The sequence below is a fragment of the Megalopta genalis genome, chromosome 5 (genome assembly GCF_051020955.1).
Source record: "Megalopta genalis isolate 19385.01 chromosome 5, iyMegGena1_principal, whole genome shotgun sequence".
NCBI lineage: Eukaryota > Metazoa > Arthropoda > Insecta > Hymenoptera > Halictidae > Megalopta > Megalopta genalis.
The window spans coordinates 15060622-15082729 of NC_135017.1; the positions used below are offsets into that span (position 1 = coordinate 15060622).

A 22108-nucleotide genomic window follows, 5' to 3' on the forward strand; every position below is an offset into this window, starting at 1 on the left:
TCAAGATGGAACACATCAATCGATATTTTCGAAAGTGGAAGAATCCAGACGATTTTACAGTGAAAATGTTCTTGTAAATCGTGATCAAAAACAAGTTTTACATTCTTTGAATGGATATAACGTTGCTATTTGTCGTTGTTGCATAATATTTATGCACATAACCATACGCAACTGTCCTCCACCTGTTATCATTGTCTCCATGTAGCGGTGGGAGGTTATAAGTGTACGTTTGAATTTTCGAAACAACAGTAGAGAACGTCAAAATGCCAAGTTTTTCTACCGTGTTATCCACTGATTGTGTATCAGCGAGAATTCGGTGGAGGATGTGAAAAGCTTTCAAAGTACAACGATGAAATCTGTGTACAAATTATTTTTCTTGTGCCTTATCTTCGTTGCGCTAATAATACTGCTTAATTTGACCAATTTCTCGAATAAATTATACGATGCGCAGACCAAAGAGGCTGCCGTTTCAACCACTGCTAAAAAGGCTGCGTCGTCCCCAGCAATAGGGGAAGTGACAATATGCGTTGTAGTCTGTGGAGACAGATTGGATGAAGCACTGACAATGCTAAAGTCTGCTCTAGTTTTCACCAGTAGACATCTACGATTCATTGTTTTAGCTGAGAACAATCTGATCCCTGCGTTCGAGGAGAAACTGTCCGAATGGAAGCTATTGTCGAACAAAAGTTTCAACTTTACCTTAAAATCTATCACTTTCCCCGAAGGAAGCGATGCAGCTATGTGGAAAAAATTATTCAAGCCTTGTGCTGCTCAAAGATTGTTTCTACCTGTATGTATTTTAACACATTATACTCTTCACAATTCAAATTTCTGTTAATAATCAAACATTTTTCATGTTGCAGTTAGTTTTAAATGATACAGATGCTGTTCTGTACGTAGACACAGATACTTTGTTTTTGGCTCCGCCAGAAAAGATTTGGGATGAATTCAAGAAGATGAATTCAAGTCAATTGGCAGCTTTAAGTCCAGAGCACGAAGACCCCAACACAGGATGGTACAACAGATTTGCAAAGCATCCGTATTATGGAAAATTGGGTGTGAATTCTGGAGTGATGTTAATGAATTTGACAAGAATGCGAGAATTCCATTGGATAGACTATGTGATACCCATTCACAAGGAATATAAATTGAAGATAACATGGGGAGATCAAGATATAATTAATATTATATTTCATTACCACCCTGAGAAACTTTATGTGTACTCTTGCAGATACAATTACAGACCAGATCATTGCATGTACATGCCTGTTTGTACCAAGGCAGAAAAAGAGGGAGCCTTAGTATTACACGGGTCTAGAGGAACATTTCATTCCCAGAAGCAGCCGCCATTTAAAGCTATTTATAAGGCTATGCAAGAGTATCAATTGAACACAGACCCATACGATTATTTATTGCTTCCAATGAGGAATCACTTGGCTTCAGCGCACAGATCGAACTGTGGCAATGTGTGGAAAGTATTCATTATACAGCCGGAACTACATTTAGGACAACAATAATACTCAATGTCTTCCTCGACGAAAGCAATAACGCGTAGAACATAGACACTTTCGATTAGTAATTATTTTATTATTGTTTGAACAATTTTTCAATTTTTTGGTCAATATTAATAGAGCTACCATAGCTTAAACAGTTCTACACGTTAATGTAAATCCTCTCAATAGACTGATCGTATTTGATAGTGCATTCTCATTTTATTTGTTAACAAGTGCGCTGTGATTGTTACTGTTTAACACGATGTAACTCGAACCACGTGTCATTACAATTTTATCTAAGATCTTTCAAACATTACTCATCTGATAGATATAGAATAATGAATTTCAGAGTTTTCTTATACTTAATAAGTATTGTTTTACATGCAATTTCGAATACTTTTTGAATATATATTTACTACTGTTACACATAGAATCTCGACAAAATTTTATACAAATTTTGTGTGTGCACTTATAATGTTAAACGTTTTATATATAGGGTCGGGTCTAATTCACCAAAAAGAGCGTCCTTCTTTTTGTAGAAAAGTAAAAGGAAAAATGTCAAATAAAATTTCCTTACACTAGCTTGTGTTTTCTAGTAAATAGATCTTGTATTTGATTCGTTTAACCTTTTAAGCTATTCATAAGTGTGTGTAGCTTTAATTGTAACTTTAAAGCGTACGATTTTCCACGAGGGGGAGGGGTTTGAAATTTTTATATATTTTGATTTGTAATAAACTATTCATGAAAAGAAATTCGTTGATAAAATATTGTAGAATATGTACATACGACACGATATAGCCTCTTTTCGAAGTAACCTCCGAAAAAATGGTTAATAACTCATTAACCAGGACAGATTTGTAAATATCTGCAATTGATAAATATAGAATGGATCTTTGGCGACATGGAATAATAGTTTTTGATTAGGTTTTGCATTAGTTTAATTAATTACAAATTATTTTCAGTTTTATGTCTAATATCGAATTTTTGAACAAATGATTCGTGCCGCATTTTGCATAAGAAGCCAGGTAAATCCCGGCACGAATTTCCTGCTGCTCCTAAACAGTCGAATAGCGCCACTCCAATGCAGCGGCAAAACGCTCAAACTGTTAGCCAAATTACCGACAGGTCGGTCAATGCCTTGAAGTTGACTGCTAGCGCCATCTGTCGGCAAACAGTAAGACTTCTTGGTCGGTATTTGGCTAACAGTTTGAGCGTTTTGCCGCTGCATCGGAGTGGCGCTATTCGGCTGTTTAGGAGCAGCAGAAAATTCGTGCCGGAATTTACCCGGTTTTTCATGCAAAATGTGGCACGAATCATTTGTTCCAAAATTCGATATTAGACATAAAACTGAAAATAATTTGTAATTAATTAAACTAGTGCAAAACCTAATCCAAAACTATCATTCCATGTTGCCAAAGATCCATTCTATATTTATCAATTGCAGATATTTACAAATCTGTCCTGGTTAATGAGTCATTAACAAGTTTTTCGGAGGTTACTTCGAAAAGAGGCTATATCGTGTCGTATGTCATATTCTAGAAATTCGGCTAAACGGAGTGGAATGGGTGGGTGCGTATGGGATGTAAGTAGGAGGAGAGTAGCATTGTATAAAGGAATTATCTATACAAAGTGTCAATGAATTAATTATTTTAATAAATTACTAAATCGATATTTACGTAGACAATAAAATAGAAAATTATAATACAGTGTTGATAAAACAGCATTTATATTCGCTACTACATACGTACATGCGTTTCGAAGCACGTGGATAAATCAAAAAGCTAACCTCTATTTGTAATTATATATACTTTATATATATATGTACTTTATATATACGTTAATCAATCATGGGAAGGAAACGGTTCAATTGGAAAGCAAGACATAGCGGGGAAGTTGAAATTGACAACTCTGATACGAAGAAGGTATTTTCAATGCAGTATAATTTTTTTGCAAGACTATTTTGTATAGAAAATAGAGATCAATTGTATATATATATATATATTAAATTTTCATTTTATATAGATTACTTTGGATATTGAACACCGGAAAGATAATTATGATAATTGTAACGCGTTAGTTCTTCCGAACGAGAAGAGGAAAACGAAGAATAAAGTTAAAAAAGTTACTGTCACACGATTATTATCCAAAAAGCGTAGAAAACAATTGGAAAATGTTATTGAGAAGAAAAAGAAGAAGTTACAAGTACGTTGTTCTATGTACAGAACACAGTTTTATTTGTGTTGTTGATTCATGTAAATTTTATTTGTAAACAGAGAGCTACACTTTTAGAAGAATTAGCAAAAGTTCAAGCAACGCCACAAGAATTACAGCAATATGTATCATTAACATCTGTCCAAACCAAAGGCTTGAAACGCCATTTTAGAGAAGTAGATTTATCTATAAAGGAATGTAATGATAAAATAAATAATGATTGTAAAAACGAAGACGAAGAAATGCCAATAAATTCCATTAAAGGTGGAAAGAAAAGGAGATTGGCTATTTTAGTAGATGAGAGAAAAATGGACGATACTGTATCTCATCCAAATGTTGTTGGATTCGATGTAAGTTAATAATTAGTCTTTATTGTCCAGGACATTAATGAGTATACATTATAGGAATCCAGTGATAGCGAATCCAGTAATGAAGATGATAAGCCTGAACAGGAAGAAAATACTGTGAAAAATAATCGAATAGAAGTTGGAAATGGCAATGCAAAGGAAAATCTTGAGAAAAATGTGCCAGAGATTATCCACAAAGAAAAAGAAACAACCAAAAAATTACAAACACCGGTAGAAAAGAAGCCTGCAGTTTTTATAATGTTACAAAGAAAGCCAGAAATTCAGGCAGCTCGACTAAAATTACCAGTGGTAGCAGAGGAACAAGTTATCGTGGAAGCAATTAATGAGAATCCCGTTGTAATAATTACTGGTGAAACAGGAAGCGGTAAAACCACCCAAGTACCTCAATTTCTTTACGAAGCTGGGTATGCTCGAGACAAGATAATTGGAGTCACCGAACCCAGAAGGGTAGCTGCTATGTCCATGAGCAAACGTGTGGCCGAGGAAATGAATCTCACGCAGAAAGAGGTTTCTTATTTAATTCGTTTCGAGGGAAATGTCGGGCCAGAGACAAAAATCAAATTTATGACGGATGGTGTTCTACTCAAAGAACTACAAACTGTATGTAATAATTTCACGATTAGTTTATCATAATAAGAAAACATTTAACAGTTATCAATCTTGTAGGATTTTCTGTTAACGAAATATTCTGTGATTATTTTGGACGAAGCGCATGAACGGAGCGTGTACACTGATATCTTAATAGGTTTATTGTCACGAATAGTACCGCTACGGAACAAGAGGAACAATCCTTTGAAGCTGGTGGTAATGTCAGCCACTTTGAGGGTGGAAGAGTTTGTAGAGAATAAAAGATTATTTAAGGTGAAACCACCGGTATTAACGGTGGAGTCTAGACAGTTTCCAGTTACAGTACACTTCAATCGCAGAACTAGCTCCAATTATGTCACCGATGCACTGCGAAAGGCGATAAAGATTCATACTCGTTTACCAGATGGTGGTATTTTATTATTTCTAACAGGTGTGTATGCCTCATAATAATTGTTACCTGCACCATTTGACAAATGCATTTATGCTTCAGGTCAACAAGAAGTTAATCTCATTGTTCGCAAATTACGTAAAGCTTTCTCTGTAACGAGCAAGAGGAAACTTAACAAGGTGTTAAAGAAGAAAACTGCACAAGATGGAGAAGACATCAAAGAGCAAGAAGTTCAAAACAAGAGTGATGATAACGAAGACTCGGAAGATGAGTTTCCTTCGAAGGAGGCTTTACGTTATAACAAATTGAAACAGAAAAAGCAAATTCAATTGCCAAATATTAATCTGGACGAGTATGCAGACATATATAATTTTATATTAATTCCAACTTATAGTTATATTCTATGTATTTAATTTTCAGTTACGATGTAATTCCTACCGACGATACACACGAGGATTTAATCGGAGCAGAAAATGACGACGAAATATATTTAGACGAGGATGAAGATGAGGATGAGAACGATGATGTTATTGATCTAAATATTTGTTCGAATGCACAGCCATTGTGGGTACTGCCTCTTTATTCTTTGTTGCCAAGTCATAAGCAAGCCAGGGTAATTCCATAATTCATGTTCTCATGATCTCCAATTTTAATTAGATAAAATTAAAACGTGTTCTTTGTTTCTAGGTATTCGAACCTCCCCCGGAAGGCTATCGTTTATGCGTGGTAGCCACAAATATAGCAGAGACTTCTTTGACTATTCCCAATGTCAAGTATGTTATAGACTGTGGGCGCTGTAAAACAAGACTGTACGACAAGGTAACAGGTGTAAGCACCTACAGAATCTGTTATACTAGCAAGGCATCGGCGAATCAACGAGCAGGAAGAGCTGGTAGAACTGGTCCTGGTCACTGCTATAGATTATATTCTTCGGCGGTGTTCAACAATCAATTTGAGCAGTTCAGTCAATCGGAAATTCAACGGAAGCCAGTGGATGATCTGATGCTACAAATGAAAGTGATGAACATCGACAAAGTTGTGAATTTCCCATTTCCAACTCCACCAGATATCGTACAGCTGCAAACAGCTGAAACAAGGTTGTCGATCCTTGGCGCATTGTACCAGCCTTTACCTGACAAAGAAAATTCCTATAGCGCAAAAGTTACACCCCTTGGTCGCAGTATCGCCGCATTTCCGGTTGCTCCTCGTTTTGGAAAGATGTTGACCCTATCCCATCAGCATGATCTCTTGAAGTACACTGTCTGCATGGTTGCTGCGTTTTCGGTTCAAGAAGTATTGGTGGAGGCCCTCGGTTCCGATGGTGGTGCAAAAACGAAGTGGCTGCAAATGAGACGTCATTGGGCTGGAGCAGGAAACAGTTTACTTCTTGGTAAATTAATTCGATACATTTAATAAAGATAAACCAGAAACTGTCACCTATTCATACAAATATACGTATTTTTAATGCAGGCGATGCAATGGTTCTGATAAGAGCAGTAGGAGCAGCTGAATACGCTGGAATTAAAGGTAAACTTCTTGAATTTTGCGAGGAGCATGGTTTAAGGCACAAAGCAGTGGTAGAGATCAGGAAGCTTCGGCAGCAGCTCACAAATGAGATCAACTTGAATATACAGGATCTTAATCTAACGATCGATCCAAAAATGAAACCGCCAAGCGATACCGAAGTCAAGTTGCTCAGGCAAATCATTTTGGCTGGAATGGCTGACCAGGTCGCGAAGAAGGTGATGCCGGATGAGGTCAATGAAGATCAGGACAAGGCTAAATGGAAATACGCTTACAAAACCTTGGACATGGAGGACCCAGTGTTCATGCTCTCATCTTGCGTTCTTCGCAAGACGTGTCCTGAATGGGTAGTTTACCAGGAGATATACGAGACCAATAAAATCTACATGCGTGGCATCACAGCCATAGAACCAGAATGGCTACCAAAATTCGCTCCTTCCCTTTGTCAACTTGGAGAACCCTTGACCGATCCACAACCATGGTACGATACAGAAACTGGAAAAGTTATGTGCAGTATCACTGGAACTGTAGGAAGGGCTGGATGGAAACTACCAACGATGGACATGGAACATCCGTTGACCATAGAAGGAGTGAAGCGGTTCGCTTCTTTCTTTTTGGAAGGAAAAGTCTGTCCAAAACTGAAACGATTCGTCCCTTCGTTACTTTCGACACCGCAAAGTATTAACAAATCGTGGGCGAAATTGGTGCCGCGAACACAGGAAATGTCTCAACTACTGCTGTCCCATGCGATCATGTCGGAAGAAAAATTACTCGAGATGTGGAAGAACGATAAGACTTGTAAGTATATACTTTATAGACAAAACTGCGGGATAATTCTATGACCAAAAGAAATTCTTTATTAATTTCAGTTCTTTTGTCCACCTATCAGAAGTGGTTACCGGAATCTGCGCATGGAGATGTCGCGGCAATTTGGCCACCTATATAATCATTTTTATACATAAATTACCAATGTATACGATTTGTATACACAGGGTGAGTCAATAAGAATTTCCACTGCAGTGTCATAAAATAGACACTCAAGTTTTTATCGAGTTACCCTGCATTTACATATTCCTGAATTTTGTAATATATGAAAATTTAATACGGCACACGATGTGCAGCAAAGCCTTACAAAAACGTACAATTCAATAATCGTTTATTTTCAATGAAAATCACAAGGAGTTATTAGACGAGTTTGTATATATAACGTGTAATTAAAAGCGAGTTTGTATATAAGCGACAAAGACGAGTTTGTATATATATATATGTAACGTGTAATTAAAAGCTATACGTTATTTTGCATAAATAGAACGTGAAACATTTTTCCACATACACGAATCATACTGAACGTGTGGCACTTTCATAGCATCTTCGTAATTATACTAATGTCCCATTCTTTACTAATAGAATACAGCAGTGCATGAAATGCGACGATGATAAAACATACAATGAAATATGTACAGATATTCGTATCCTTGTTTAAATTAAAATTTGCACGAGACATTGGTAAACTAAATCTGTCTGTTCTACACAGTAGAAGTTAACCAGATCCTAAGTTTGTAAATCAACTATGAAGTCGGTAACATATGTTAACAAGTATCTAGAGACTTTGATCCGATCACTCTGCCTTTACCGACTTTCTGTCTTTTTTCTTCAACGGATTGTTCTTACAATGGTAATGAAGATTGTTTAGATCGAATGCTGCCTTTATGTTGTCCTGCAAAGTAATGTTTTGTTGTTTAGCGTATAGCAAAATAATGTATTACAAGAAAATGTAATACACGCACCAACGAGAATAGAAATTTAACCAGTTTTCCCTTATGGTCCGCGTATGGGCGTCTATCCGCCTCTCTACCTTCTTTGAATAGAATTAAGGTAGGAAGTTGTTTGCTGGTACTAGCATCGCTAATATGATACTTCGATCCTGCATCAGGGCACCTCCCTAAGTCTACTTTTCCAAATTTCAAATTTGGCAAAACATATCTGAAAGAGGTACAAATAGTTTTGCAGTCTTAATATACCATGGGAATATTAACGTATTAAATGAAATGAACAAACTCTGCAGAAAGTTCAGCGAATATGGGTGCAAAGTTAACACAAGCTGGATTCCATGCAGTATAGAATGCAACCAGCCAAACAACTTTCGTGTCCCGTTGCAATTCTTCTTGCAAACCACTTGTACTGCGCAAGTATATTATTTCTTCTGGGCCTCTGTAAGTTGGTTCAGGAAACACCAAACCGCACACTACAATTACAAATTGATGTAGTGAACTGAATAAGTTGTGCATTACTAAATAAATACGCACAAGTGAATAAAATAGCGAACAGTATTCCCATACGAATGTCAGCATAAAGCCAAAGGATCAAATTGGCAACTTTGGTATATGCAAAGCTGGATGAGAGGTAGTTTATCATGGTCACGCTTCCAGTTTTCCTTGACCTTATCATTATGACAATCATAAGAAAAAATAGGATTTCTGTTTCCCTCTAAAACACAAAGAAACTAGTTATCGATAAGTTATTGAGTGTCATTTTACGAAAGAACGGAAATCTTTCCTTGACTTACCCCATCGAGTTCGCATTCTGCTTGCGCGAACATGTAATGACAAATAAAAGGAATGCGTTTTGAAACGATGTACGAAAGGCTGAGTAGAATGTTTATTAAATAATAGGGCTGCTGTAGACGCTGCAAATCTTTTTTAAAAGCCATCGTAGTGCAACCAGTGTGTTTAGGTTACAGGTCGTGATAAACAGTGATAAACGAACGAGTGCTAATCAGCTAATTGAACAATTCAGTCTCAACTCTCAACTTTCAAACGAAATACTCTACATAACTCTACCTACAGTATGTAGTGCACAAATAAGTGTGTCTAACACTTTTTTGCTCACTGACTGAAGTGAGGTTGAGTGTGAATGAGGTCTGTACAGTTGTGTACAGCGTGCTGTGCAGGTATGTGTCCGCGTCCACTTTGAACTGTTTCCAATCCCCACCACCACCACCACCAATCTAGTACATACATCCCATTCGCACCCACCATCTCCACTCCTTCGTTTAGCCGAATTTTTAGAATATGTACATACGACATGATATAGCCGCTTTTCGAAGTAGCCTCCGAAGAAATTGTTAGTAACTCATTAACCAGGACAGATTTGTAAATATTTGCAATTGATAAATATAGAATGGATCTTTGGCAACATGGAATGATAGTTTTGGATTAGGTTTTGCACTAGTTTAATTAATTACAAATTATTTTCAGTTTTATGTCTAATATCGAATTTTTGAACAAATGATTCGTGCCGCATTTTGCATAAGAAGTCAGGTAAATTCCGGCACGAATTTTCTGTTGCTCCTAAACAGCCGAATAGCGCCATTCCAATGCAGCGGCAAAACGCTCAAACTGTTAGCCAAATACTGACCAAGAAGTCTTACTGTTTGCCGACAGATGGCGCTGGCAGTCAACTTCAAGGCATTTACCGACCTGTCGGTAATTTGGCTAACAGTTTGAGCGTTTTGCCGCTGCATTGGAGTGGCGCTATTCGGCTGTTTAGGAGCAGCAGAAAATTCGTGCCGGAATTTACCCGGTTTCTTATGCGAAATGCGGTACGAATCATTTGTTCCAAAATTCAACGGTGAACATAAAACTGAAAATAATTTGTAATTAATTAATTCTGACTCGTGTATGCAAACAATTATTATAAGCAAAGTGCTAGAGACCTCCTTTGAATTTCTCTGATGTTATATTTGTGATGTCATAGAATTAATTATTTATTAGTGCTTCCTCTTACGTCACGAATGATTCTTGCCGAAATTTGCATTCGGTCTTGTGGAAAAATCGTAAGAATAAAAGTAGGGAGAATATTATAATATTTTTCTGAGCTCAAATTAAAGCTGGAGGATAGGTAGTTTCTAGAAATTTCGATTATATAGAGTAGCAGAGAATATTGGAAATTTAGAAACAACAACTATTTTAAATGATATACATATTCCGAATGCGCGCTTATTTTCAAATGCAGTTGGCAGCACGCGTGTAATTGGTAATATTTCTTAACGTACTTCGCAGTTGTATAGTTGCGGTTTTAAAATGAATGCACGAGTGGTGAAACGGATTTAAATGTAACACCAAGATTTCTTACATGTTTCTAAATTACATGGTGTCATAGATACTCTATTAAATGGTATTTTGGGTATACGGGCTACAAGCTGGTAATAATCATTGTCGTAGAAACGTGACGGAATCATTGAAATTTGGCGGTAACATAACCTTATGGTGACCTTAGCGAAAGGAGATATAAATGATTTTTTCCCATTCATTGTGCTTTAATATTGTCTCTGAAAAATGAAAGAGTTGGAAGAAGTGAATTGTGAAGTAAGTCCTATCGTCAAGTAATTCTTCTTTTTTTCTGTAAATATTCAAAATATTTATGGTTATTGTATTGCTATTATTTATGTCCATAGTGCAATGAATATTTTCGATCTAATATTTACCTCTTTACCTTATGCACAGATTCACAACGTTATAGATATCCAGCATACATTCTTGTCAAGATCCAATAATGCAGAAGGAGATGACAGTGGACCTTCTAATGGTTCACAATTATATAGTGCTATCGATAACCACTGCGGAGGTTTTCTAAGCGATGCCAAATATGCTTGGTTAAGCTACGGCTCTCATATAATAATTTTTAATGCAAGGACTGGTGAGAGTATCAGCTCATGGGCATTTCGAGGAAAGATCACTTGTGCATGTCAATTTCCAGCACAGCCTGGAGAGTTACCATTGCTTCTAGTTGGTTTAGATAACGATGCCACTAGAATTAAAGATTCTGTAGGCTTGGTGTGCATCTTTGACTGCAGTACCTCCCGTGTTCTGAGAGCTATAAAAGTATGTTTCATATCGAAATACTGCAAAATGTTTGAAGTCATTACCGATATTATATTTTTCTAGATGCCAGTGGGAGTTGAACAGGTTTGCATCGTATCTGGTGGTACAGAATGGGAAGAATTCAATGAAAAAAGACCAGATAATTTTCTAATGCAAATGGATGGGATAGCTTGCATAATATTACGCAATCTTCATCATCTCATGATCGATCTTCAAAGATCCACTTGGGAAGCACCAGATGATTTGTCTCTTCTCATGGATGAGACTTCTCCGGCTGAGATAGAGTTTCTAACGTCGAAAGATTCTCTTCACAGGAATCAGTTGAATAAAAGCAAACACATGGTTTGCAACTTAATGAATCAGCGTAAGAGAATCTCTGTAATATTTATTTATTCTTGCTAATCATACGTTTATATATCTATATTCGTATATTTTTAGGCATTGAAAAACACATTGGATTCAATCGGGAAGAATTCGAATCGACCGGTTTCCTGGATGAACGATTAACAAACACCATCGTCAGTTCCACGAAAATTGGTTGCTTGATATCTGGATGTTTAGGCAGAGTCATAATATGGCAGAATGATGGTTCTGTAGGCTGGATAAGTTTACCGGTGGACGAAACTATGATTGTAACGCACTTAACGTTGTTAGAACCAGCCGACGATCCCAGACCTTTCTACTATTTATGGGTCGTTTTTCAAGATGAATCGTTTAAGGTGCCTCCTCTCTTGAGAATGTACGCGTTGTTGTTCGAGCGGAAATACTACGACAGAGGAACAAATTTGTATTTCAACCTAGAAGCAGAACCAAGCCTTAAATTCGAATTGGAATTGGATGCAAACGACAGAGTGGTCAATCTATCAGCCATCGAAAGAGAAATGAATCTAGATCAAATGGAGCCAGAGTCCAAACGGGGAGAAGACAGTTTGTTATTGATTTCCAGTACCAATCGGGCATTGTTGTTTGACTTGAATCAGTGGTACAAAGAGCAGATGCCTCGAACCATTAGCGAATGCAAGAATCCCAACAGTGTATTGGCCAGCTATAACACTAAAGTTCGGCCGGCTAATATAACGAATAACGGCATAGTTAATTGCACTTACGTTTCTCGCACTCTGCAAGAGTTTCCAAACAACAAATTAAGTTCATCGGAGGAACTGTTCTATCCAAACTCCCTAGCACTGGAGTGGATAGAACTGGGTTTATCGAAGCTAATATTTTGGTTGTCTCGTGGTGTTCAAGCCGAGTTGCTCCACGAAATGGCTCTTGCTGGTCCGATTATGTTGACTGAACCCTCTGAAATGTTTCACAAGTGCCTTTCTGTTGGTCTGGTACCATTCAACACAGAGGTGTCCTTCTCGAGTGACCATAACGCCCAACGGGACATGCTGCTGTCCCTCTGTTTAGAACAGCATTGGGCAACCTTTTTAATAAGGTGTGCCAAGGAATGGTCAGATGGAAGCGCAGCGTACATGTATCCAAGCTTCTTGAAGTGGGGTATACAACGTGCAGCTACGATCAAGACGATCGGTGATCATCTGTGCGTGCCTCTGTTCGACCAGTCCGGTAACAACATTGGAGAGTCTGAGCTAAAAACGCTGAGATTTTGCTATCAGCAGCTGGAATGTTTGTCGAATGTGGTGTCAAAGCTGCCGCTAGAAACCAGTAGCTTAGTTAAGCAACGAAAAGCACTGAAACGTGTGTCGATATTTTTCCAGGTACTTCTCTGGTTCTATGATGCAGGCTTGTTGCCTGAAACGCAAGATATGGAAACACCGATGTCTGCAGCATTGAAGATACCTTACCCCTATGAAAAATTGTATAGCCTGTACAAAGAGAAGAGGGAGTCTGTCGTGAACGATAAACAAGATAGCGAGGACAAAGAGGTGCTCTTCATTGATGAACTGATAATGCGGGAATGTCCTGCTTTGAGTTCGCAATGGAAAAGGGAATCCGGAGACTTGTCTGCGAATGGTTATTACCCTCCTCCATCGTTGCAGTCTTTATTAAGAAGTTATCTAACAGACTGTGACCAAGCAGAGGCAGATAAGCTGGAATGCAAGCATCAGATCACCATTTATCTTCTAATGGATTTGGCCCTGTTATTGCAAGGCTCTTATGCCGGCGTGGATCAATTGATCAAGTACCCTTCTTCGTTCAAAATGAGCTCTAGCATTATAAAGTTGACACAAGCGTTTTGGTTTCTGGACCATGAGGACTACCATGGATTCCTAGACATGATGACCGGACAGTTGATCTTTGACTCCGATGTCAAAGACTGGCATCACAAGCTCGTTCTGAGAACCCTAATTAAAAACAATCAACACAAATTGGCTCTGATGTATTTGCGCATAAAAAAGCCTCCTTTATCGTCTGTTCAGGATCAGAGCACATTGATTGGTTTATCGGTGGAGCATGGTCTGGTTCAATCAGCCTTTCATCACAGACCACAGTCCCATTATGCTCAACTACTAATGTGTTTCTTTCAGTCATGCAAAGCTTACAACAAACTCGCCGATATTTTACACCTGGCTTTGGATACAGAGGAAGAAGAGATGTTTGTCAAGTTCCTAGAAGAAAGCAAGTCCGAGGACATAAGATTGCTGTATTATCTGCAACGCTGTCGGTATATGGAAGCGAACAGCGGCAATTTTGCTGTTCGATTCAGTCCTACAGCTTCCAGAAATGATCATATGGACATGTTGAATGCTTACAATGCAACTTTGCCCAACATAATGAAGAAGTTTTCCATGAGTATGGGTAAAGCTAGCTCAGACGTCAGCTCGGAGCCAAAGTATCCAAGGCCAATGACATACAACAAGAATTTTCAACGAGTTACGAACATTTATGAGACAGTCATCAAGAAGGCAAAGGAGACCTTTCACAGGGAAGAGAAAGCTGCGATTCCTTTTATCACTGCTCCATGCACCACACTGAAGCCAAACGACATGCACGTTAACATGAACTGTGTTATGTCACCAAAAATCGTACAGACACGTAGGAAACGCACCTTGGATGAGGTGCAGACCGAAGAGGATACTGAGATCAGAACACAGGAGAAGATAAAGCGTAGAAAACTGCTGGACGATGGAGAAGCAGTCATAAGCGCAGCCTTTAGCACTCCATTGGTGAAGCGGAAGGTGTCTCTTATGGACACCCGTGTCGAGACCCCTCATTCCATCTTGAAAATCAGACAGCTTGTACGAAACTCGACATCTTCGGAGCCGAGTCTTAGTCCCATAAACGTTGACGTCACCGATAGCCTGGTGTCTGATAAAGAGAAGAAGATCAACAGACAAATACGGTTCAACATCTCCCACACGAAAAAGATTATACCAGTGGATGAGGTCAGCGTTAAGGACAATTTGTCTGACATAAATGCTTCTGAGAAGAACGAGGAGGTATTCTTCGGCTCGTTAGAGTCCAAGAAATCCCTTATGGAGAGCGCAATATTATCGGACACCAGCATGTTGACTGCTCGTCCCAGACCAAGCATCAGGAGATCTCACCTACAAACCTCTACAGACTCGATTCAGGACCTAAAGAGCCTACTGGAAGATTTCAACACAACTTCGCCGAAATTTACATTAGAAACACATGGAAGAAGTATTTCAAGGTTCTCTGCTTCTATTTATTCATCTGCTGTGCTCTCACCCGACAGCAGCTTCGAGATAAGGCAACCTCTGGGAAGATCCAGTACAGTCCCTACGCAACTGGCAACCACGTCCAACTGCGCCAATGCGTCCATTGTTTCTAACTCCCTGGAGCAAGAGCGATTATACCAGAACAGCGAAGAAGCGATGAACATCGATGACGAAGAGGAACTAGAAGAAGAAGAAGAGGATGCTATCTTGGACACGTCGTCATACATGCAGACCATGTCTCCGGTTTTACCAAAATCTAATCACTTGAGGTTCAAGGACAGCAACGTATTGAACAAACATAAAAATGGAGACATTTCTAAAGACCTGGCAGAGCAGAAGATGAATGTTAGCTACACCGAGGATAAAGGAGATGACTATGAGTTTGAAAGCTTCCCTAACGTGAAGGAAAACAGTTCTTTGCAATCTGATAACAGGGGACGACGCTCTTGGTCGCGTATGTCCCACGACGTCGGCAACAATGTGCAAGAGCACGTAGATCTGAAGAACGGTGGACACTTCGACATCACCGACGACGAGTCCTCTAACTGTGCCGAAGAGATGGTTCTAGCTCTTGAAGACACCTCTGACGCAATGGAGAAGCAGTCTAGAACGGCGCAAGTCTGCAGAGGCAATGAATACGACGCGAACATCACCGACGACGAATCTGATGCCAGTGTTCAAGCAGACCCTAGGAAAGGTGTTGAAGAGTCGGTGCTCCTCGATAATAATAATTCTACAGCTGCAGCAACAATAGATAAAGTAGAATCTGATGACTCTGATGAAGAGCCCTCTCTGGCCATCGATAACGTCGCACCAAGGATGACTAGATCCAGAAGAGCCTCCTCGATAACGAAGGAAATAAGATCGTCCGTGATTAATTCTCCTACGAAGACAGCTCCAAGGACTCCTACAAGAGCAAGAAGAGCAAGTTCGTTGATGAAGGAGGTGCTGATTGCATCCATTACCACTGCAGAGGAAGGCATCAAGCGTACAGGGTCTTCAGGGTCGGAAGAATCGTTGGGCACCTCTTCTCCAAGTAAATTAAGGGGGAGAAGAGCTTCATTGATTGTGAAGGATATCTCTTGCATGGAGGAACAAGGAGAACGAGATGCAACGGGTTCTACACCGAAAAAGGTAAGAGGTAGGAGAGGGTCGTCTGTGGTAAAGGACCTTCCTCTTATGGAGGATCAAGGGGAAGAAGATGCAGGAGTTTCTACACCAAAGAAAACAAGGATTAGACGAGCATCTTCAGTGGCAAAGGACCTTAGCTTCGTGGAGGATCAAGGGAAAGAATACGTAGGGATTTCCACGCCAGGGAAGACCAGGGGTAGGAGAGCGTCTTCAGTAGCAAAGGATCTTTCCTTTATAGAGGATCAAAGGGTAGAAGATGAAGGGTTTTCTACCCCAAGGAAAACAAGGGGTGGAAGAGCGTCTTCGATAGCAAAGGATGTTTCTCCTACTGGGAAACAAGTGGAAGAAGTTTCGCCAAGTACGCCAAGGAAAACGAGGGTTAAAAAAGCGTCGTTAATAGCGAAGAATACTCTTCCTGCAGAAGAAGAAAGGGAAGAAGATTCCTCACGGTCTCCTTCATTGAGAAAGACTAAAGCTAGAAGAGCGTCGTCCATAGCAAAGGACGTTCATCCTGTGGGGAAAGAAGTTGAAGAAGAGCCATCGAACACACCAAGAAAAACCAGGGGCAAAAGAGCCTCGTCCGTAGCAAAGGACGTTTATCCCACGGAGGAGGAATATGAGGAGGACTCTTCAGGCACTTCTCCGGCAAGGAAAACTAGAGGCAAAAAAGCAACCTCCAAAGATGTTTCTCCTACCGATGAAGTGGAAGAATCCAAAGCTCCAGTGAGGAGGAACACAAGACGAGCAGCGTCTGTGCAGAAAGAAGTACCAGAGACGTCGAAGTTCAGCAGGGCTTCATCCTCCTCGAGCATAGCAGTTGAGAATGAGGAGAAGAAGTCACAGTTGGAGACTAAAAGCTCGAAGACAAAGGGTCCAAGTGCAGGTAGCAGATCGTTACGGTCAGAGAAGGAATTGAAGACAAACGAAGAAGCAACTGAAGAAAAGAGCACTGCTATGTCGACCAGAAGACGTGCTGGTTCTGTGCCCAAGGAAACAGTGGACACCATCAGGACTCGTAGAGCGAATAGCGTTGTGAAAGACATCATCCCAGAGGAAGACTCTGAGTCTTCATTGGTAATGGCAAGAAAAAAGCATACAATGATGGCTAGTGTAAGCAGTCCAATTGGAAATGCCAGAAATCGAAGATCATCGATACAGTCGATACCTGAAGAATTAGAAGAAATACTAAGTGTACCATTGAAGGAGAGAATATCGGTTGCAAGCAACAAGGAACAGACTACGCAATTCCCTAGACAAAGAAGAGCTGCGAGCGTCGAAATTTCACAGGCAGACACAATTAAAAGAACTAGGAGTACCCGCAATAAAGGCATAATACTCAAACAGACTATAGCTGAAGAAGAAGTGACGGACGTGGAGGTTCAAGTAGATGCAAAAGCTGCGAACGTTAAAAAAACTATGGCGAAGGGGAAGGATATCTCGGTGGATGCTGGTACCAAAGAGACTATCGAAGTCACCCCAAAACCAAGGAAGGTTACCCGAAGGCTGAGCGCCAAGCAAGATGCTAATGAACAGTTCTCGTTTTCTCAACCGGACAAGACAAATGATCCACCATTGGATCAGAAAGGTATTCTTTCTAATATATGTTTGATGATCTGTTTTTATTCATTGAATGTTGATGATACCGTTTGAAATATTTCAGCTATTAAAGAAGTGCCCAATTACGTGTTTTCTCCGCCTCATACCAGGTCGAAGACCATAATACCTGATAATCGTATGTGGTTACTTTTCAATTAGATTCATTTTTTCAATTATTAGCACCAGCTTCCTATCTGCTCTGTCTATAAGTATATAACCTCTGGCTTATACACTTTCCTTTCCTTTTTATTTTACTTTATGATACACACTCTGTATATTTGTACATTGATTTTTCGTTGAATATACAGAATGTTTCCGAGTTAAATCGCCAAATTTTAGATACGAATTTAGGTTCGTAAAAAAAAACAAATTTGTCCTCCGGAAGTATGCTCGAGGATACTCTGTATAATACCTATTATAGTTACATACTAATTTCTTTTTTTCTATTGTCCAAACAGGAGATTAAACAGCTTTATTCCCATAATGAGTGAGGATGAATCAGAAGAGGAAGAATTACAGCATATTGTACAGAGAAAGTCACAGTTTAAAACCACGGGTAATTGAGTTCGGGTTTTTGTAAATCATTGTAAAACAAAATTTTTCTTGCCTGAAAGATCAAATAGCACGTCGAATTAAAAGCAGTTAATCATTTCATTTTTAATCAGTTCTCCAACTTTAATTGGACTATGCACCGTCATATTTATAATGGTTAAAAATTATGAATATTTCTTCCTGTAATAATAATCTCTTTTTTAAATGACGATTATTTTTTTTTTTTTTTGATAATTTCTTTATACAGTAGGTTATAGAATTTGATAAATGGGACCATGAGAGACGAAACTTTGTTACTTAAAAAGCGAACAGTTTCTTTTTGCTATTGAATATGTTATACCAGTGAACGATCCCACGTATTATCTTTGAGCTTAAAATTTACGTTAATAGGATATTTTGTGTAGAGCATATTTTTAAAGAGAGTGTGCTTTGTTGGAAAGATTATTTTGTATAATCTATAAATTGTTGTTCAAGTACACTTTATACTTATTTTATTATTTTCCTTACCATAGAATTTCGAAACGTGTAGACAGCTGTACAGAAAATGAAACAAAATTATGTCGAACGAGCAGCTAGTATTAGTACTTGTATATCATAAGGATTACTTTTATATACTATTCGTCAAATATATTTGTTACATTATATTAATCATTATAATTTTTTTCTTTTTCACACACAGACAAACCCACGGAATAAATTTACTGTTGTACGTTATATTAATATGTGTATGGGGTTTTTGATGATAACGTGTATTATAGCTTTGTAAATAATTTATTAATATACCCATGTATAGATGTATTCATATAATAAATGTAAAAAATAATACTACTTCTATCGAATACATTTCCAAACACCATAAATAATATAATGTTTATATTTTAAATACTAAACTGCTATTTAAATAATACTAAAATTTAAATGCTCTAATATTTGTTCTGAATATTAATCATTTCGTAGATTAGTAGAAACAACGTAAAAATTCTGCTTCTCAAACTTAAAAATATTGGAAAATTGTTGCAGAGATTATTAATATAATATACTTTATTACATCTTTGAATCTTAACAACTTATTAAAAAGCTATTAAGTTATCAAGTGCCAAGCACTTTGTTAAAGCACACCATTCAAAATTCATTTGCTTTTTATTTTGTTAATAATTAAACTCATTTGGGTTCAAAGTGAGCGCTAATAATGTCATCTTTGGCAGTAAGTTATTTCTCGCGCTGCACCTCAAGCACTTAAAAGAGAATATTTCTCTCTAAAAAGTAAACACATCTTGATATTAAATCTACTTAAAAAATTTCCTGCGAAGAGAGCGTGTATCTAGATTCAATTAAAGCCTGTCTTGATTAAATCGTTTCATAATTCAGTCTAAATAGTTAATCTTTTGTACATTTCTGTTTGCTTATTTGATTACTTCGTCCTTAATTCTGATATATTGTGTATTTCACTATGCCCTTTTTATTTTCTCATAAAAATCTTTCTATTGGCATAGTGCAATGTACAATACTTTCTCCACAATTACGGGGGAAATACCGTATCAGTAGAAATAACATCGTATTTAAATGGAATACAAATGTACACGATTTAAGGCAGATCTACGATGTAGGACGGTGCAACGTATTACTTCAAATATTAATAGACGTTTAAACATTCGTTGATCTCATTTTACACCGTATGCTTATTTTGAAGGCACATTTATCTTCACGCTATCAAAAAGTATCGCTTTTAATGGGACAAAATTCTTCTATACTTGAGCTTCCTTTTGAAAGCTCTAGACTTCTACAATATATAACTAAGATTATGTTTTCATGGCAACGAAACGTTTTTCATCAAAAAGTACTTGTGGTATTCGAACCTTGAAATCGTTTTACTGTTGTTTGCAGCCGTCTTTCACTCTACGCTTGTGTTTCTCTTCATGAACTTGCGAAGGAGACTGCATTTGATTTCTTCGTTGTCCTTGTATAGGCATATAGCATGGAATATCTTCATTCATAAGCTCTTGCGGTGGTGTAGGTAACGCGTATGTAGGACTGACCGTGCTGCTTGAACTACTAGAAGTATGCCGGTGCACATTCCCATTGTAAGTGGGATCAATAATTGCAGCTACATTTGGTACTTCTCGTATGCTCTCTATAGGGTCGTCCAATATTTGGATTTCCTCGGGGTCCGGATATTCCGGATAGTTTAGATGAGGCTGCATCCTACTTTTACCGGATGTGCTCTTCAAGTCCAACTTGTCTGGCCTCTGAGGCTTTTCGGTAACATTCTGGTCCTCCAGCTCTTTCTGAAGTTGCTTTTCTAGCTTTTTTTGCCTTGCCCTTTGTCTGGCCTTCCTAGCCTTTGCCCGCTCTTTCTGTTGAAGCATCCGAGCGAGTTCCGCATCCTGTGCTTCCATCGCAATTTTTTGATCCGAGAGAAACTGTTCATCGACAGGTCCATCATGAGTGTCTACAGCATTTTCCTCTTCCTCCTGTTGCAATTTCCTTGCTAGTTCCTTTAATTAATAAACACAGTAACAATAAAATATCATTATTAGCATCTTAAGATAAACAGCACTATGCTAGTACCTCATCTTTTTCTTCTTGAATATGTTTCTCAAGTTCCAATTGTGTTACTTCATCGTCCAGTCTCAACTGTAGTCTCATTTGCTCTTGTAATTCTCTTTCTTTTTGCCTTTCTTCTCGTTCGAGAGCCAGAGCAATTTGCTTAGCCACCAGAGCATCCTTTTCCTCCCTGTAAAATCATTCTATGTAATTCTCTGTTGGTACAGCACATAATGATAATTGGATACAGACTGCTGTTGCACATAGTTTTGGTATCTCAATGATTCCAATTCCTGTTCCACCTTGGCTTTCGGTAGATCTTCTCTCACTTGAGCATTACGCACTTTATTGCCAGTGTAGTGTTCTCTAACTGGAAGCAACAATACGGTCGGTTCATTCTAGAAAGAATAGAGCTTTCCAATGTGCTTTATTTTATTAAATACCTACTTTCTTCATCCTGCAGACGATACGCGAGTGCTCCATCCTCGTGGACTAACCACTCCCGACAAACTGTGATAGCATCAAATGGAATTACATTAAATCGCCAATCTAATCGGTGATCATGATCTGACAGTAGATATTCGAGAACAGTCATCTTACCTTCGTTTACTCGACCAGCTTTGGGAAGAGAGTCCGAGCTCAATACGGATTTCGCCATCTCGTATGCCAGTTGTCTTTCCTTCCGACGAAGGATCCTACGAGTCGTCTGGAGTCGTCCGACTTTCTTGTTTACAACCACCTTACGAGACACATACGTCGTTTTCTCTCCATCTTGAATAGCAATGGATAGAATCTGCGCCCGTGTTGGTTCTATTCTCTTCGAAAGTGTGCATTTCTCTTTTCGTGGTGTGCGTTCGAACGTTCCCAATGAGCGTCCGTATGCGTGTATGTACACACAATCACACGATCTTTCATGCGCGGTTTCTCTGAAACGTAGCAATGGATATAAACGATTCACGAAGAAACGATTTTCTATCAATGTACCGACCACTACTATAAAGCGATTTGACACTATATTACGAGTATAGTTTCTGCTACTAAGCTATTTGACCATTCGAATATAATTGCAAACTCGGACGTAAACTAAGGGAATAATACAATTAAATTATTGCAAAGTTGTTCGTTTAAACCCAACACTGTTAACACGCCGCGTTTAATGTGTAGTCATAATAATGTAGTTATT

At 38.5% G+C, this 22108-nt stretch overlaps 5 protein-coding genes across 6 annotated transcripts; 3 read left to right on the forward strand and 2 right to left on the reverse strand.

The window, feature by feature from the left end:
• The first annotated feature begins 15 nt into the window (after positions 1-15).
• Positions 16-2245, forward strand: shams (glucoside xylosyltransferase 1 shams). The gene is made up of 2 exons (XM_033481693.2): positions 16-790; positions 864-2245. Exons 1-2 carry the CDS (start codon positions 350-352, stop codon positions 1515-1517), a joined length of 1095 nt encoding a protein of 364 aa, XP_033337584.1. The 5' UTR covers positions 16-349; the 3' UTR covers positions 1518-2245.
• Positions 2246-2916: 671 nt separating this feature from the next.
• kz (putative ATP-dependent RNA helicase kurz) lies at positions 2917-7904 on the forward strand. The gene is made up of 10 exons (XM_033484049.2): positions 2917-3415; positions 3516-3695; positions 3767-4054; positions 4109-4672; positions 4739-5090; positions 5151-5400; positions 5469-5661; positions 5736-6438; positions 6519-7370; positions 7442-7904. Exons 1-10 carry the CDS (start codon positions 3341-3343, stop codon positions 7516-7518), a joined length of 3534 nt encoding a protein of 1177 aa, XP_033339940.2. The 5' UTR covers positions 2917-3340; the 3' UTR covers positions 7519-7904.
• On the reverse strand, positions 7712-9707 carry LOC117228348 (thioredoxin-related transmembrane protein 2 homolog). The gene is made up of 5 exons (XM_033484050.2): positions 9139-9707; positions 8879-9059; positions 8631-8817; positions 8360-8555; positions 7712-8289 (listed from the first exon to the last, which is right to left on the reverse strand). Exons 1-5 carry the CDS (start codon positions 9280-9282, stop codon positions 8191-8193), a joined length of 807 nt encoding a protein of 268 aa, XP_033339941.1. The 5' UTR covers positions 9283-9707; the 3' UTR covers positions 7712-8190.
• Positions 9708-10611: 904 nt separating this feature from the next.
• On the forward strand, positions 10612-19209 carry Elys (AT hook containing transcription factor 1 homolog). 2 transcript variants are annotated; one of them, XM_033481448.2, is made up of 6 exons: positions 10613-10939; positions 11078-11455; positions 11519-11819; positions 11894-17818; positions 17894-17965; positions 18288-19209. In XM_033481448.2, the coding sequence occupies exons 1-6, from the start codon at positions 10910-10912 to the stop codon at positions 18293-18295; spliced, it is 6714 nt and encodes a 2237-aa protein (XP_033337339.2). In that variant the 5' UTR covers positions 10613-10909; the 3' UTR covers positions 18296-19209. The 2 variants fall into 2 exon arrangements, with proteins under 2 accessions (XP_033337340.2, XP_033337339.2); XM_033481449.2 differs by lacking the exon at positions 17894-17965 and having other exon boundaries at positions 10612-10939.
• Positions 19134-21847, reverse strand: LOC117226780 (uncharacterized). Its single transcript, XM_033481452.2, has 5 exons — positions 21526-21847; positions 21373-21435; positions 21178-21295; positions 20950-21115; positions 19134-20876 (listed from the first exon to the last, which is right to left on the reverse strand). The coding sequence occupies exons 1-5, from the start codon at positions 21581-21583 to the stop codon at positions 20250-20252; spliced, it is 1032 nt and encodes a 343-aa protein (XP_033337343.1). The 5' UTR covers positions 21584-21847; the 3' UTR covers positions 19134-20249.
• Between the last annotated feature and the right edge of the window lie 261 nt (positions 21848-22108).

What these genes read in the sequence shown, in the direction of transcription:
- LOC117226780 (XM_033481452.2), bottom strand. Translation starts at nt 21,583, where the DNA reads ATGGCGAAATCCGTATTGAGCTCGGACTCTCTTCCCAAAGCTGGTCGA. An exon ending in TCGTCTGCAGGATGAAGAAA is followed by an intron (nt 21,296 to 21,372) that starts GTAGGTATTTAA and finishes TGTTGCTTCCAG; the next exon opens with TTAGAGAACACTACACTGGC. An exon ending in CAAAACTATGTGCAACAGCA is followed by an intron (nt 21,116 to 21,177) that starts GTCTGTATCCAA and finishes ATGATTTTACAG; the next exon opens with GGAGGAAAAGGATGCTCTGG.
- LOC117228348 (XM_033484050.2), bottom strand. Translation starts at nt 9,282, where the DNA reads ATGGCTTTTAAAAAAGATTTGCAGCGTCTACAGCAGCCCTATTATTTA. An exon ending in CAGAATGCGAACTCGATGGG is followed by an intron (nt 9,060 to 9,138) that starts GTAAGTCAAGGA and finishes TTTGTGTTTTAG; the next exon opens with AGGGAAACAGAAATCCTATT. An exon ending in GTTCGCTATTTTATTCACTT is followed by an intron (nt 8,818 to 8,878) that starts GTGCGTATTTAT and finishes TTGTAATTGTAG; the next exon opens with TGTGCGGTTTGGTGTTTCCT.
- Elys (XM_033481448.2), top strand. Translation starts at nt 10,910, where the DNA reads ATGAAAGAGTTGGAAGAAGTGAATTGTGAA. An exon ending in TGGAAGAAGTGAATTGTGAA is followed by an intron (nt 10,940 to 11,077) that starts GTAAGTCCTATC and finishes CCTTATGCACAG; the next exon opens with ATTCACAACGTTATAGATAT. An exon ending in TCCACCATTGGATCAGAAAG is followed by an intron (nt 17,819 to 17,893) that starts GTATTCTTTCTA and finishes GAAATATTTCAG; the next exon opens with CTATTAAAGAAGTGCCCAAT.
- kz (XM_033484049.2), top strand. Translation starts at nt 3,341, where the DNA reads ATGGGAAGGAAACGGTTCAATTGGAAAGCAAGACATAGCGGGGAAGTT. An exon ending in CAAATGTTGTTGGATTCGAT is followed by an intron (nt 4,055 to 4,108) that starts GTAAGTTAATAA and finishes TATACATTATAG; the next exon opens with GAATCCAGTGATAGCGAATC. An exon ending in AGGAAACAGTTTACTTCTTG is followed by an intron (nt 6,439 to 6,518) that starts GTAAATTAATTC and finishes TTTTTAATGCAG; the next exon opens with GCGATGCAATGGTTCTGATA.
- shams (XM_033481693.2), top strand. Translation starts at nt 350, where the DNA reads ATGAAATCTGTGTACAAATTATTTTTCTTGTGCCTTATCTTCGTTGCG. An exon ending in CTCAAAGATTGTTTCTACCT is followed by an intron (nt 791 to 863) that starts GTATGTATTTTA and finishes TTCATGTTGCAG; the next exon opens with TTAGTTTTAAATGATACAGA.